The sequence below is a fragment of the Rhodamnia argentea genome, chromosome 3 (assembly GCF_020921035.1).
Source record: "Rhodamnia argentea isolate NSW1041297 chromosome 3, ASM2092103v1, whole genome shotgun sequence".
In the NCBI taxonomy this organism is placed as follows: Eukaryota; Viridiplantae; Streptophyta; class Magnoliopsida; order Myrtales; family Myrtaceae; genus Rhodamnia; species Rhodamnia argentea.
This window is the reverse complement of record NC_063152.1, coordinates 4,649,904-4,665,760: the sequence shown is the minus strand read 5'-3', so window position 1 is coordinate 4,665,760 and position 15,857 is coordinate 4,649,904. Positions and strand designations below refer to the sequence as shown.

Genomic DNA, 15,857 nt, shown 5'->3' with positions numbered 1-15,857 from the left:
ATCACGACGATAAGAAGAAAATTAACAATTATCACCGCTGAAATCCACGCATCTTCAACCTTCAACACCATCCCTCCAGTACATACACGCACCCTCACATCCTTATTGAACACATTAGACCCTCAGACAACAGTAAAACTAGACAAAGAAGGGAAAGGAAAGCTAGAACAGCCACAGTCCACATTTTCTACCCAGACTCCATTAAAACCGAACACCGTCTTATTCAGTCCTCTCCATACCTCTTATCTTCCTCTTATGAACGAGGGAGGAATAACTGGCCATGGAGAGGACGGGGCCCGCCTCGCAGATCATGGAGCTTCTTCTAGTGGTGCTTGTTGGCCATGTTGCACTGCCTCCTGATCTCACCCTGATCTCCGGTAAGCGGGTTGTTCTCGGAGAGGATGGTGAGGGCTCTGGCGAATTCCTTGAAGAAGTAGTTTTGGTTCTTGGCCATCTTTTTCACGTAGGGCTTGGTCCTCTTATCTACGACTAGCTGGTGATCCACCAAGAGCAAGCCCTTGTTGTCCAATAAGTTCCTGTAATAGTTGTTGTCGAATATCATGGGGGTGCCACGGTCGTTCCTCACGTATTGCACGGCCTTTGGGTCAGGGATCGGGTCTGGGCACTTGTAGAGCATGTGCTCTACGTGGTCGGGATTGAGGGCCGGATCGACCTCCGGGTATAGCCGGTGAACCAGCTTGACGCAGTGGGTTCGGCCCACGCTGTGTGATCCTGTTGGATGCGATATAAGACATGATTAGACTCCATCGATTGCGGGTAATGGACTCGAGCGGGCATGCATCCGGGTTGAGTAGGAATGCTTGAACTCACGCACTAGTCAAAAGCTTAGAATTAATTCTAGGAGCATCAAAATGAAATGTACCTAGCAGGGCAACCACTCCGGGAGTGTCAATGCCCATCTTGGCAAATCTTTCAAGCACAACAGACATGCTCTCATTGTGGTCTGGCAGGTATTCCTCAATGACATCCGCTCTGCTCCTCCTCCCATCTCTTCTTCCAGTTTTCAGAGGAATGTAAGGGCCTCCTAGCTGGTGAGAAAAAGGAAATAGTTCATAAAGTTCAGAAAACAGATCTATGCCAGATCTGCTTAGTTTAAACAAAAGCCTACTGATTCTCTTCGCTAGACATAAAACCCTCATTAAGTAAGATCTGTTCGACCAAAAGAAAAAAAAGTAAGGTCTGAAGTTCATGCAGCTGTACTTTTTTATTCTTATAATCGAATCCTCCTAAAGCTGACACTGTAAATCCTGTGATAGTTTTCTTGTTTGTTTGGCCAGAAGTGAAATGGTTGTTGCAGTGTTGAGTCAAAAGAGCATTTAATTCAAGAAAAAGGGTTAGTGAGATCAAGGTCAAAAATGGAAATTTTGCCATATCCAGGGTATGATACTGACAGGGATGATACCTCCCTCAAGTAGAAACTAAAAGGGATCAAGCACAACTAAATTTTCTTCCCAGAAATGGAAGATACTCTGGAACCAGATTTAGCAAAAGATCAGAATGTCCTGAACCAGACCCATCTTAAAATCTTTCTAAAAGTCGCATCTTTGAAACGGATACAGTCTAGGAAATGACACGAATACCACATGCAGGAGAAGAAAATTGATAAGTTGGAGGGAGAAAGATTCTTAAGTACCGCAACAACGCCATCTCTAGCAGACAACACCAGAATGTCTGAACAAGAAACAACTCCAGGGCACTCTCTCTCCACAGCCTCCTTGATGGTGTCGAGGTACCTGAAGTTCCTCATCCCAAAGCTTCTGTCCGTCTCTTTCTCGGAGAGATCCCTCCTCGTCGAGTCCAAGAGCAATGAGGCATCGCAAGACTGCGCAACACCCACATGCCCAAACAGCGAAAAGATCAAAACTTTAGGCTCAGAAGGCAGCATTTCTTTGGATAAAAAGAAGAAGGACAAGAAAAGGCGAACAAGACTGCAACACCTTTACCACCAATTCTCGGAAAGGAAAACGAAAGGTAAGAGACAGATGAGGGAATGGAAGGAGAGCTAGCTCACTTGGACAGCACAGTCGTGGAAGATATTCCTGAGCCAAGAGAATGCAGTGTTCTTGTGGCGCTTGTAGAGAAGCTTGACTTGCTCTGTGATGATCTCCTCAGCCTGAGGACAAGTGTCCTTGTAGAAGTTCATCACCAGTCCCGACCCTGCCTCAGCCTCACCATCTGCAGAAGCAGAGCTGATGATGGTGGCTGAGAGGGAGAGGAAGAGAGCAGCAAAGAAGAACGGAGCTCTGAAACCCATCTCTCTCTCTCTCTCTCTCTCTCTCTCTCTCTCTCAAATTGGTCACTGACCGGGACCTTGCATTTAGGTCCTCTTGGATACTTCCTTAAATAACGCAAGGGGATAAAAAAGCTTTCAGCAAAATGATTAAAGAAAGGGACAGTTTCAAATTAGGAATTGCAGATCCGATGCTTTTAAGCCTTTCTTTCATATTGTGTGTCCAGCATTTCCGGTGGCGCGCGCAGCATTTACTGCTCCATTTGCTCCTCAAGCGCCGGTGGCCCGGTGCTGATCAAGGTCCCCAGCATTTACTGCTCAAGGGCCGGCTCTCGGCGCGCGCATACACGTGGCACAATATCTTTACAAGAGGGGTACGTTGCCGACAAATTGATTTAAAAATACTGCATCAAGTACATGTCGACGATAGAGGAGTTGAAGTTTCGATGATCCACCCCAAGTGCGGGACGCTACTATACGATCCTATCCGATGGTAGCATCCGAAGATGACGTGAAGTCTATTTTTTCCGCCATCACCCTCTTAAATTGAGAAATTTTTTTTTTTTGGTAAATAATATATTTTTTTCCTTTCATTCTAGAGAATACCTATAAATTTTACGTTCTAGAATTCAAACGAAGCAATTTAAGGGCTTTACTCGGGTCCAAATTTCTTGTTGAAGTTTGGAACAGGTTTCCTGAGAGAGGGTCCAGCAACAGAGTGCAAAGACATTTATGGAGATGAAGGTGTTGACCGTGTTTTTTGGTTCACTGTCATAAGCTAAAGTCACTGTCATTGCACCTACTAAATTAAGGGCACTTACACATCCTTCACTTATTTGTGAAGATAGATAACCAGTGAAAATTAGGAGCGATCGATTTTTGGTTTAGTCTGATCTCACCCTGGAATTAAGAATCGGATCGAGAGGACCGGTTTTCAGTTTCAAGAATTGGGAATCGAATCGGATGGTCATGGCACAGAACTAGTCCAGTTCACTCCGGTTTCCGTGTGATCCAATCATTGGGCCGATTGCATGTATTTTTTTTTTTTTTTGTGATTTGTTGATAAATTTTTCTCGTTAATGACATGTTCATCATATCATTCCTTGTTAATTATCTCACGTTGTCACTAAATTTGGAAGTTACACTAAGCGTCCTAAACATTTTAAGTTTAGGTTTAGGTTTATCCGGTCCGGTCCGAGGGATTCGATTCCCCTTGGAATCGGGAAACGGACCAAACTAGCCTATTCGGTTTGGTCTGGATGGTTTTTCAATTCAGTCGGTCCATTATATTCAGCCCCAGTAGAAACTATGTTTTTACCGAAATCTTGATTTTACCTATCTTTCAGTTGGTTTTTGAAGCTCCTCTAGTCATTCAATCACATACTTTGTGTTCTGAAAGTGAAAAACTTGGGGGTGACTCTGAAATTGTAAACTCCTAAATAAGTTGCTCTTTGAAGTGATCACCCAACTTCAGATGCATCCATGACCGACAGTAGTGTCCCTTTTATCATCTTTGACTTTCCCAACCATTTCTCATGTCATCCACTAAACAGCCGACTTTTACTTTTTTCACATGTTCTTTCCTTTTTTGTGCTAACACTAGAAGCACCAAGAGCAAAAAATCTATAATCCCATTAGAAAGTAGCAAACACTGCATGCATCTGGAGGTAGCTCTCAAGCCACTTGATATCTGTTGTGGATCAAAAAAATTAATTTTCTCTAATCTTTTTTGTTCTTTTTTTATTTCAAGTTCTGCTGTTGAATCAGACAGAGATAAGAACAAAATTAAAGACATAGTCACATATGTGGCCCCAAAAAGGGAAAAAATAAAATAAAAAACAAAGGAAAAAGACAGTCACATGTAGGAGAGCATTTGTCCTGGAGCCCTGAAACTAGCATAGGGCCTGGATACTTCAGCTCGAAAAAAGAAGGTGACAAAGCAAGATCTGCAAATATGCAGTTGAAAATGATATTTCAATTTTCAACAAGAGGATATTGCAAAAAAAAAAAAAGTTATCTGTCTTTTTTGTTAAAATTGAACTAATTAAGAGACCAAATGTACAACTAATGCCAAACTGAATTCAAAAGATTCTGGGCCAACTTTTTTTTTTTTTGGGTGGGACACTTATCGTAATTTTGAAGAATTTTTTTTTTTGGGTACAATATATCGAATTCGCTTTCTAATACGACTTCCTTGAAACCCCGATGAAATGGTGAGATTTAAACCCAAACAGACCACCCGGAGTTGGGCTCCATATGCCGTCCTCATGTCAACAATTTAGGTTAAGCCATTTAATCGATTGGTCACTTCATCATATTGTACTGAGTTGAGCACAACGGCCTTTTACGGGTTGCTCTCTAGCAAATCGACATTGATAACGGATTTTTGATTTATAACAATTGCGGTTCGGGAAAAGAAAATTGATGATTTTTTTTTTGTTGCGCTTAAAGAGTTACGAGATTTCAAATTATATCTCCCACGCAATATTTTGGGATCAAATCGAGAGAAACTAGTAACTTAACTTGAACATCTTATTTCAATTCCAATGATCTTCCTATGATTGACCTAACAAAAAATTACAGATTATATCCAAACTGATCTTGAGATCCAACTTATAACATGGCTCAAACTCAGCTAGCTAAGCCGAATAATAAGCCGACACCGACACTATTTATTTATTTATTTTTAGACTCGTTTTGCTCTTTTGATATATATATTTTTATAAGATCCGTCTTAAGATGAGGTGGGCCCACCTTCACAAAATAACGTGGGCTCTTTTCCTGTCCCCCTATGGATAAGTCATCATACCAAATTCCCAATTTGAATCATGCGGCGAATTACAATTTTAGCCTTTTCTTAATTCGGAATGCTTGTGATTTTCACAAAAATGAATTCATTAAAACGTAAATTGTCGTATCATTTTGCACGAGATTTTTCCAATTTTAGACCAGAACTCGAATTTCATCGGTTAACAAAAACCATGGGATAACCTCAGAATTTTTGTCAATGATCTTCGTGATCAGGGCGTGTTTGTTTCATGAAAAATTAGAGATTTAGAGAATATTTTCTGAAAAATAAAAGCTTGTATCATTTGCAAAATATCTTCATTGCTCACAAAAATAATTATGCATAAATTGTTATTGGTAATGAAAATAAATTTTATTGGCTAAGATATAACTAATCATTTTATAAATTTTAAATTTTTTGTGAAATAAATGCACCCTAAATATTAATCATTGGCCTGGGGAAATGAAGAGAATTTGTCAATGCGCTTGCTTTATTTGGAAGAAAGATTGGGAGGCCAGACAATGACCTAGCCACTATCAATTCTTTTCCTTACTAATGCTAAAATAAAATATTTGCATAGAGATCCACGTCACGTTGCGTGCAGGGCATGCCACTTAATACATCGAGTCAGAGGGAAGACGTACGCGTTCAGGGAAACGAGCCACGTGGTCCATACCCTCGTGCAGACCAGAAAAATAAAGGTGTGCACGCGAAATTATTGCCTGCACCAAGATCTTAGAGGCCCGGTGGGCGTGACTCATTAGACCATGTGAATCATGAAGATCCGAGACACATAAATTCATTAGATCATGTAAATTTCAAGTTATGTCACATGATCAAATGTCTCATTTGTTGATGGTCAACCTTTTTAAGTGTAGGCGTTACGGCGCTTTATGCAGGAGATACGACATAATGTCACGTACAGGAGATGCGACATAACGTACTTGACAACGACCGATTACGATCGGAGAATCGAGATCTCCTGGTGAACCCGTAGAAGGTAATGACGATGTCTTCTACAGCAAAGCCTTTTCCTTCCAAACCCTACCAGCCTCCATGTCTCTCCCTTGTTGAGCAGGGTTGCCTTCTTAAAACTCAGTTTTCAATGCATCTCGTTCCTCGAGGATATATTGAAAATTTGCGGTGCTAAATGCAATAATTTTCGCCATCCAACATCACATTTGTTGAGGTTTCTTGGAGGTCATTGACTTACTGCAAAAGAAACAATAAACAACTAATGTCGATCACCACACACTCAAAAGAATTATGTAATACATGCAAACTAAATAAATTAAAATCTGCCACAGGGTACTAAATAGAGAGTTCAGTGTGTTCCCATTCATGATATGCGAGTAAGATGTCTAATTAAATGATAAAGTTATAGATGAGAATTCCTATAAATTCTCACATCAAGAGTTTTCATATAAAGAGTTTTCATAACAAGAAAATGCTATTTGAACGAAGAATAAGTCGTCCAAGAGTATTTCCCACCGAATCACAATCCCATGAATACCACTCTTATATTCCATCATAATTTTAGAAATTTATGACATCCGAAAAGTATTTTATTTTGGTTTTGTAGCTATGTCAAAATAGATCACATGAGAATATTCTTGACTAAAAGGAAAGAATTCCATAGGCAGTTATCACTACGGCTAACTATACTGTGGTGCACCCCAACACACAAGGCATGACACATGCCTGTTATGCACTATAATCTTGTAGCATAACTCATCATATTCTTGTCGGTGTTATAGTGGAAATCCATAGAAGTTGTAGCCCAAGTTTGATTACATCAAATGCACTAATTTCAAGTGGAAACCATGATAAGTAATTGGACAAACATGTGCCAAACATGGTAAAGCATGCTTAAATGAAATGCGAAGAAAATACTTTTTTCTCGAATGAAAGCACAATAATACCATGACAAATACTCTTCACAAAACCAATTGATAATCCAGTGCAACCACATCCTCTCTTTTCACTCTGCCTCTACCTACCTATCTTCTCGCATCACGTAACCTAAACTTTCATTCTGAAATACCGAACATACCTTGTATGATCATGACTAACTCTGAATATGTCTGCATCTAACGTCGATAACAAGATGGCGAATGTGCGGTGCATACCACTTCACTCTCTCCACATGTTCTATTACAATTTCCCAAGGATGTCCTGAGAAGAACCAGCAACCACAACAGTGTTGGCTCATATTCCACATTCAACTGATCTTTTTAGTACAAGTACTTACCTTCGGTTTTAGCAATGTCATGCACTAATCGTGAAACATACTCCGCCCATGTACTCTCCTCTGAATCCTTTACATTTCCATGCACATGTAGCGTGCCGCCTTCCTTCCTATATTGATGGAACTGACTTTATGTGGGTAGACTAAAAAACTCATGACTCTACTCAAGCTTAAAAATACATTATCCATCACATGAATCATAAAAAAAGATGACAATGTCGTACTTGACAATCTAGTGCAGAACATTCGATGCTGAACCTAATTTTCTAACAGTGCATCGCATTCAATTTTATCGAGCCTACGCTGCACTAAACATCAAACTCTCACAGGGGTGATTTTCAAAACCACTCGAGTTCAGTTCATGTCACATGATAATCAGTGAATTGAATAAAAACAAAGAAAAGCAAAAACACAACCTTTTTTCTTCACTGCAATGAATGTCTTATATGTATATCCTGAAAACTATGCTAAATATCTAAGTAACTACCCACTCCCTCCAATTGTCTCCTTTCCCAACTCTGCTAGTGCCTACCTCCCATTTATGTCAATAGTAAAGATGACCTCCTTTTCCAAATTGAACAAGCTAATGCAAGTGTCCATTGTCATTGTATAGTGGATTGTCATTGCATGAGATGAAGGATTAACATGCAGAAAGAACCAAGCCCCCACCATTCTGATCAGTTACCTGCATGAATGAATGATCTTCAATGTTTCAAATCTATACTAAGGCACGGCTAATAATTGAAAGTCAAACATTAAATTGGCTGGAGGTAATATAATGAAACTGCTCCTCCACATGGTCTGCTTAAGCAAGGACTGCAAAAGGTGACAACCTGTCTCATGATCCTCAGAAACAGGAGATAAAGATAGCAAGGAGCTTGGGGGAATGAGAGCATCACACAATATCTTCATTTGAAAGAAACTTCATCAACAAATTTAGGAATATGCTCTAACCATAAAACTTTCCTATCATAGGTGGTTGCAATCCCCTTTTGAATTCCATTTGTTGACAATTCAATTCACAGGTAAAAAAGAAATACATTCAGTAAACATGTGATTACTCCACGATGATGTTCATAATTTCTAGCTTCAGAAGAACATTAGTATCCCTGAAATTGTGCCACACAAACACTTTGACTCTGAAAGCATAAGCCCGAGAAATTTTCAGCTTCTCATCATGCAAGATCATCTCTCAATATTCTTCTGGACAGCTAGTGACAATTATGGAGAATATAGTGCAAGGAAAGTCAAAAGTCACCTTAATGCCCTTATAGCAGTTACCCAACTGCCCTCACTCGATGGAAGGAGACCAAGACACACTCGATCAGCAACTCCCTATAAGAAAGCATCAAGGAGTAAATATCAGACGCAAAGTTTATTTATACGATCCACAGTATCTCCATATGCTTGTTCCAAAAACCATAGGTTAGAATATCTAGATTGTAGAATACAAACAAACCCAATCCACAAGAGGACACTTCATCAGCCAATACATCAGAAATACACATGGTTAGTCAATTATAAACAAAAATGGTTATACCTTTTAAAGTTAAATCTAATGCTTTACAACAAAGAGAAGAACCTAAAGCATTCGCAAGTAATTTTAGAGCCAAGATTATGTAAGTTGACTAGATGAGTCTCGTCAAAAAAGAGTTGCTCAATGCAAAAGTTTAAAGTAGCACATTTACTCTGTGCAGGACATGTAAAATCATCAGCGAACCCATTCACTAATTGAGAATCAAACTCCAAGCACATACTACTAACCAGGTCTGCCTGAAAGAACTAAAAGATGCCAAGTCACATTTGTACAAGAAACATGATCCCCACATAAATTGAAAGCAAATTCCAATGTATTAAAGACTTCCAGGAATAGTCCCTCCAAGGTCAGTATCATTCAAATCTTCTTCAGAGTTCAGACTCAGTAGAATTAGCTATTCGAAGTCAGCTGTCACTTTTCAAATGTATTACATGAAGTCAAATGTAAATCATTCATAAATTACCTCCTTAACTTACTTCAGAGCAAGTGGATACAGAATTACGCTAGGCAAACAAAAAAAATACATATTAAGTAGAAATAAATCCCACCTTGGGTGCTGTGATCCGATTATCTCCTTCAAGTATGACACAGCGATCATCAACCGAATTGGCCTGCAAATTCTGACGAAGCGCCTCAATGGCATGAGGGTTCCACTCACAGGCATATACTAGCTTAGCCTGAGCCCTGATCCACAAACAATCTTGTAAGAAGCAGATAAAATTAAAAAGAACAACTAAAAGTGCAAGAGACATTAATACTAATTATCACAGATTCCTTGTTGGCAAATAATCAGCATGAATAACCACACACTGTCAAAATCTACCAGATTTATATTGGTCAGATATTGCGGCTTATAATGAAAAACCTCATTTTTTTCATTTTCATGATACCCACTGCCAAATTGAAGGTGAATAAGAGTTGATCATACCTAACAAGGAAGGGCAACACAAAGTATCCAATTCCAGCAAACAAATCAACAACAACTTCACCTCGACAATCTAGACAAGCCATGCGAAGCTTCTCGGAAAGATTGCCCCACGAGAACATGCACTTAGTGGCATCAAAAGAATACAAGATACCATTTTCACGGTGGGCAACCCAACCATCATCACCAAAGAGGATCTTCAGAGCACTGTCCCTTGTAGAAGTACGTGCAACATAGCCCTACAAAAGCCAACAAAATTTATTCCAAAATCAAAGAAAAGACACACATAAATGCACCAGAAGATTTCAAAACAAGATGAATCGTGATTTTTAAGTCAACTAGTAGAAGAGAACCAGGTTTCTAAACATCGGAGAACAATCTGAGAGGCATGTTTTGCAAAGGCATTTCCAGCTCTATGGAAAACGAGGGTGAAAGCTTCAGAAAAGCGGTCAGATATAAAGGGAACAATACCCCAAAAAAAAATGTTACTATACATATGCTACATACTTTCTCAATTCAGATTTTTAACATATACAAAGAATGCACTAATTATAGATGCACTTCTTGAAGCCACCTTCAGAACCCCCAAAAGGATAAGGAAGGAGAAACCAGTAAATATCAGCACAAAACTTACCTGGCGAGCAAGGCGACGAGTATTGAGGACTTTGGCAATAATGGGCCAAAGCTCCTCACCAATTGTCTCCCAAATTGGATCCTTGAAGGATGTTTCTGGAAGAACAACAATATCTCCCAGCCGTTCCCATCTGAAGCAGAAAACAGAACACAGTCGAGAAGATGACATAAAATTGAACTCACATTAAAAACACTCTTGAAGAGATACATAGAACAATAAGGGAACATTGTGTGCTTTGATCAAGTAAACTGATAGTCAGACACCAAATTCCCTAGTCTTTGAAACACGAACCTTGTGGGAAGCTGCTCAAGAAGTTCTTCCGATAACCCTCTCTGCTTAACTAGCACAGCAACTGCTTCCCTCATCACAACATATGGAGATCTAGCAACTTTTCTGACTTCTCCAATTCTATCAACCAGCGTACTTGCACCACCTTGCTTTAAAAGATTCAAGGCAGCTGACCAGCGATTCTGATTCAACAAGACATCTGATTCTAATGGTTGTTTTGAAGAACAGAGCACATTTAGCTCCTCAAAAACATCTGCTCGATGATCCTGTTTCTCATACAGAGCATAAAATTTTTCAGTCACAGGGAAACAAATATGTGTCCCATCCTCACAGGCATATACCTTCCTCCCCATATCCAACCATCCAAACTTCTTCAATAAGTCCTTTGCTAGCTTTGCAAGGTTTCTTTCAACTTGTAGAAGCCAATTCATGGGATTTGTCTGAGGTCCTACCATATTAATTGCTTCTTCAAATTTTAAGTCAGAATTCTCACCTAAACTTTGAGCATGCTTAAGTCGTAGACCTTGACCCTGATGCAGACCATGTATTTCCTCAGTTACCTCTCCTTGACGGCAAGGGTGCTTGTCTCCATCAGACAGCCTACTGTGACTTGAGCTATCTAAGCGGATCAGGTTAATTTTCATGGGCTCACTAAAATTTGTTCCAAATGCATAACAAGATGCCCCACCCCCAATCACGACAAGATCATCGCCGACGATGTTCACTGTAGTACGCACAAACAAATATCTGCTGACCGAATTGAGTGTCACAAGCTTCCAGCTTTGCAGCTGCAGATCAAGCAGTGACAACTCTTGAAGATGCTGTTTGACAGGACAACCGCCAATGATGCCTATATAATGCTTGTAGACAAACATTGAATGAGAGAACCTCGCATGTGGTCCTTTGCCCAATGTCTTCTCCCTTTGCCAAGCACATGCCTGAATGTCAAAGCTGTGTAAATCTCCCAATGCTTTTTCACCATCATATCCTCCAAACATGAAAACCTTTGATCCGTATGCCACCATAGAGTGTGAATGACGAGCACATGGCTGATCCCCACCTACCGCACATTCTTCCCAGCATAGATTGCTTGTATCCAAGATAAAGCAGGATGAACAGATTGATTCATTGTTCACTCCACCATATACAAAAATCTTCAAACCTAAAACAGCCGCTGAATGGCGATGCCTGTTCAATGTTTGGATTAATTTAAAAGCTAAGTATGACAAATATGTGCTTTTGGAGTAAACGTACGTTGTAGGCATGCATGACATGGACAAAAGCAAGGATGATGTTCTGTAAGTATTTGCATGTAGATCCAGGTTCAATTAAGTACATGCAGCAAAAGAAAACTCCAAAGCTCTCAAATTAAACTCAATTTTGAGCAAGGTATTAAAAGGAAAAACAATCCAAAGTACGATAACTAAGCAACCATAAAAATTTGGTTCTGTACACTTTATAGTGGGAAAAAGGTGGTGTTGAAGACTTAATGATATCAATGCTAAATGCCAAAAAGATTATGATTAAGAAACTCTCTTGCAGCAAATCACCACTTGGCAATACCTTGGAGGAAATACATGACCATTGCAGTTTAACAATTTCCATTCATTAGTAGCTGTGTTGAAGACCCATACATCACTTAGAATATTCAATGGATCAGTCCGGCCACCAATGACAAACATTTGATCTCCAACCACTGATGCTGTATGGCCCATTCGTGGAGATGGAGCACTTCTGACAGCAATAGTCTCTAACGTGCAGAATGATGGATCAAGAAGTAAACAGTCATTTCTTCTTGCATGCCTTCCCATTCCTCCAAAACCACCAAAAACAAGAAGTTCTTCACGGTTTCTCCTATCCACTGTGCAGGCAGAGTGACCCCACAGGAATAGTTTCTCATGAGGTTCACCCAGAATTTTCAGGGGAGTAATAGACAAGCTGCAATCCTGATGCACTGCAGGCCCTGCCAATTGTTCAAAAACTCAGACTTGCTTGCATCTAATAGGAAAGCTTCCTGCAATCAAAACCAGATTAATATACAGTCACTCCGTAATGGATTTCAATAGACATGACCTAAAAACTTTAGCTCCCCACTCACAGTTTGGGACTGTGCAGCCTTTATCATGTGAAACATGAAAGGATATAGGCACAAGGAAAGAGAGCTTTTTGAAAGTCAGCATTTTACATATAATTATAAATTGTAGAGATTGCAGGGCAGCCAGACCTCCTAAAAGCAATTTCTTGTGAACCATTCAATTATAAGAAAAAGGCATCTATACAAATTATCACTTGCTCTATAAGAAATTTCTTGCTTAACCAGTTGGTGATAAGAAAATTTGGTCTTTATTATAGATCCCTATAAGTACATTTATTGCTCGCTGTAGCTCCTAAATCATCCTGAATCCATCAAATCTAACCGCAAGTTGTATCTTTGTATCTTCTCCACATATACAAGCTGATACTTAGACAAAGCATAGATGATAACAAACAAGGCATCCGCAAAGAAACTTGCACCAGAAGCAGAGTAGCATATGATAAGATTATCCCTCGAACTGGCAATTCGATTAGCCTTTTTTTTTTACGAAACGAAAAGAAAATGTATTAAGACATTACAAGTGTGATCAGTAGGCTTTGCCATTTAATGTGACACAGTTGCAGCAGCGAAGCAACATGAATGTCGCAAATACTAAACCAGTTGATTGACCGAAAATAGCCAACCATTTATAAACGTCATCGAACATCAAAAGTGAATGATTGAAGCCGATCATTCGCTTTTGATTTTACCAGATTCATTTACACCAAAACAATATTGCAAGCAATTAATCGCAACCGAATCACAGAACATGTAATGAATTGGAGGTCTCACCATCTCTGGCATTTCCATCCAAAGAAGCACCAGCTTCGGAACTCCCAACACAAGTAACAGTCTCACACTCACACTCTTTTAAACTCTCAGCATCCCTTGACACACTCTCAGTCTTCTCATCACCAGCACCATTAACTTCGCCCTCTGAACTCCAAATCGTCCGCAACGTTTGATGGAACTTCTCGGTCCTCCTCCTGTTCGCCTCCATCTTCTCGTTCGCCACTCCGACGAGGAACTTCACATACTCACGCGACACTACAATCTCCCGCGTATCTCCCAACGGCACTTCCATCCGAATCGAACACCGGATGGCGACGATCACCCTCTTGCTCGCGCTGGTGATCCCCGACTCCCGGAACCCGCAGGCGATGGCAGTGGACACCAGCAGCTGCGCCGCGCTCAAGTCCCTGCAATCGACCGCCACGATGAGCGGCTCGAACCGAAACACCAGCTCGGACGAGTCGCACTGGTTCGGCCGAGGCTCGGCCGGGAAAAGCGAAGACAACACAGAGTCGGGATCGGCGGGGTCGTGGGAGATGTAGAGCCAGGTCCCGCCGCGAGCCTTCTTATTCTTGGCGGCGGCGGCGGCGGGAGGTTGGGAGAGGATGGAGATGCGGCCGCTGCAGGAGCTGGTCGTGAAGTAGGAAGGGTGGTGGTTGATGGTGGTGAGGAGAGGGACGATGGGAGCGTCCAACGAGCCCTTCGGCGACTTGTCGGTCTCGGAGCAGCCGAGGGACGCGAGCGCCGCCGCTTTCCTCTTCTCAAACTCCATCGTCGGCCTCACTCACTCTCTCGATCGAAGTATATATTGGAAAGACCGCACTGCAAGTGTAAGTGCAACCTGACCAGCTATGTAGCACTGACACGACACGGACACGGGACACGACACGACACGACACGCCGACACGCCCTTTCTCAAAAAATAGAGAATTCCGACACGTTGGGACACGTGGTATATTAAAAGAATATTTTTTATATACAAAGATAATTTATTATTTTTATGACATTTTATAGAAATAGAGAATTTACAAAAAATAAAAAATAAATTTCTACTGTAATTCAGCCCGTAATTTAAGCTCAGCCAATCAAGGAAAAAAGATAATAAAATAAAAAAGAAAAATGAATCACTTGACCGAAGGATGCTTCCCGAAATGACTTGATGAGACACAGACTGAACGCTCTCTCACTTTCTCCCGTCATCTTTCGTCTTCCCCACGTCAATGGCTCTCTCATCTTCATCTTCTCATCTTGCGTTTTCCCAACGATCTCTCCCCTCTCTCTGATTTTGTGTTGCCCCCCCCTCCCCCCTCCCCCACTCTCTCTTTACTTTTAGGAAATATCTCATTCCCCACGCTAACGCTCTCTCTCCTCTCTCATCTTCTCTTCTCATCCTGTGTCTTCCCAGCGCTCTCTCTCATCTTGCCTCGCCCCTACCTCTCTGTCTCGCGAAGCAAGCGACGGCGACGGCGACGGCGACGACGACCTCCGTGATTTTAGCTGCCTCGTCTCTCCTCCGGCGTTCGCTCTCTGCTCGCTCTGGCGCTGGCTCGCTTTCTACTCGTCGCTGCATCTGCTTCTACCTACAACTCTGCACTCTGTCTTCTCCTCCAGATCCGCGCTTTCCCCGCAGTCCTTCTCCACCGACTTGCGGTCGCCGGCTCTCTCCTTCATCTCTGTCATGGCTCCAGATCAGTACTTTTCACGCCCTCCTTCCTCTCCGACTCGCGTGTCCCGAGCGTGTCACTGGCGTTGACTCCGTGTCAGATCTCCGACACGCGTTGACCGCGTGTCGGACGCGTATCGGAGCGTGTCGGACGTGTGTCCGTGTCCGATGCGTGTCCGACACCGACGCGGTTGCCTTCTTCACGTGTCGGTGCTTCATAGCTGACCAGTCAAACACCGTTCTAGGGGGAATCAACGGGCCGGTTCAATCCGAGCACCGGCCCCAATCGGCCTTACTTGGCCGGTTCAAAGTCAGATCGCAGAGAGATGGGTCCGGACGAACCGGCCTTGACCGAATGATTTCCAATTATATCATATATGCTCCAAATCGGTTGGCTAGTCTACTCAGGGCCTATATGGTAACCATTCTCATTCTCTAATTCTGGAAACAAAAAAGGATGAAAATTGCGTTTGATAACGCAAATAAATTTGATTCTGATTACGTTCCCAAAATCAGCTTTAAAGCAAAATCCAGAATAAAAAAAAATTTGATTACTGGAAAAAGAATCACTTTTGAGAATCACAAAACAAAATGAAGTCTCATATCTCTCACTTTTCCCTTCCAGTTCTTTAGTTACTTTTCCCTAACCTAATAAAA

General features: G+C 41.4%; 2 protein-coding genes across 6 annotated transcripts; both read right to left on the bottom strand.

The window, feature by feature from the left end:
- Positions 1–28: 28 nt before the first annotated feature.
- Positions 29–2,341, bottom strand: LOC115725892 (peroxidase 42-like). Its single transcript, XM_030655546.2, has 4 exons — positions 2,033–2,341; positions 1,655–1,843; positions 884–1,049; positions 29–732 (listed from the first exon to the last, which is right to left on the bottom strand). Exons 1-4 carry the CDS (start codon positions 2,273–2,275, stop codon positions 323–325), a joined length of 1,008 nt encoding a protein of 335 aa, XP_030511406.1. The 5' UTR covers positions 2,276–2,341; the 3' UTR covers positions 29–322.
- A 3,862-nt stretch (positions 2,342–6,203) lies between these two features.
- Positions 6,204–14,320, bottom strand: LOC115725904 (tRNA wybutosine-synthesizing protein 2/3/4). Of its 5 annotated transcripts, none has more exons than XM_048276927.1 (10): positions 13,538–14,320; positions 12,235–12,634; positions 10,675–11,859; positions 10,384–10,513; positions 9,677–9,988; positions 9,373–9,510; positions 8,546–8,622; positions 7,291–7,397; positions 7,089–7,214; positions 6,204–6,251 (listed from the first exon to the last, which is right to left on the bottom strand). In XM_048276927.1, exons 1-9 carry the CDS (start codon positions 14,307–14,309, stop codon positions 7,108–7,110), a joined length of 3,228 nt encoding a protein of 1,075 aa, XP_048132884.1. In that variant the 5' UTR covers positions 14,310–14,320; the 3' UTR covers positions 6,204–6,251; positions 7,089–7,107. The 5 variants fall into 5 exon arrangements, with proteins under 5 accessions (XP_048132884.1, XP_030511426.1, XP_048132888.1 ...); XM_030655566.2 differs by having other exon boundaries at positions 7,093–7,214; positions 9,373–9,508; positions 9,753–9,988; XM_048276931.1 differs by lacking the exons at positions 6,204–6,251; positions 7,089–7,214; positions 7,291–7,397; positions 8,546–8,622; positions 9,373–9,510 and adding an exon at positions 8,654–9,332 and having other exon boundaries at positions 9,753–9,988.
- Positions 14,321–15,857: the final 1,537 nt, after the last annotated feature.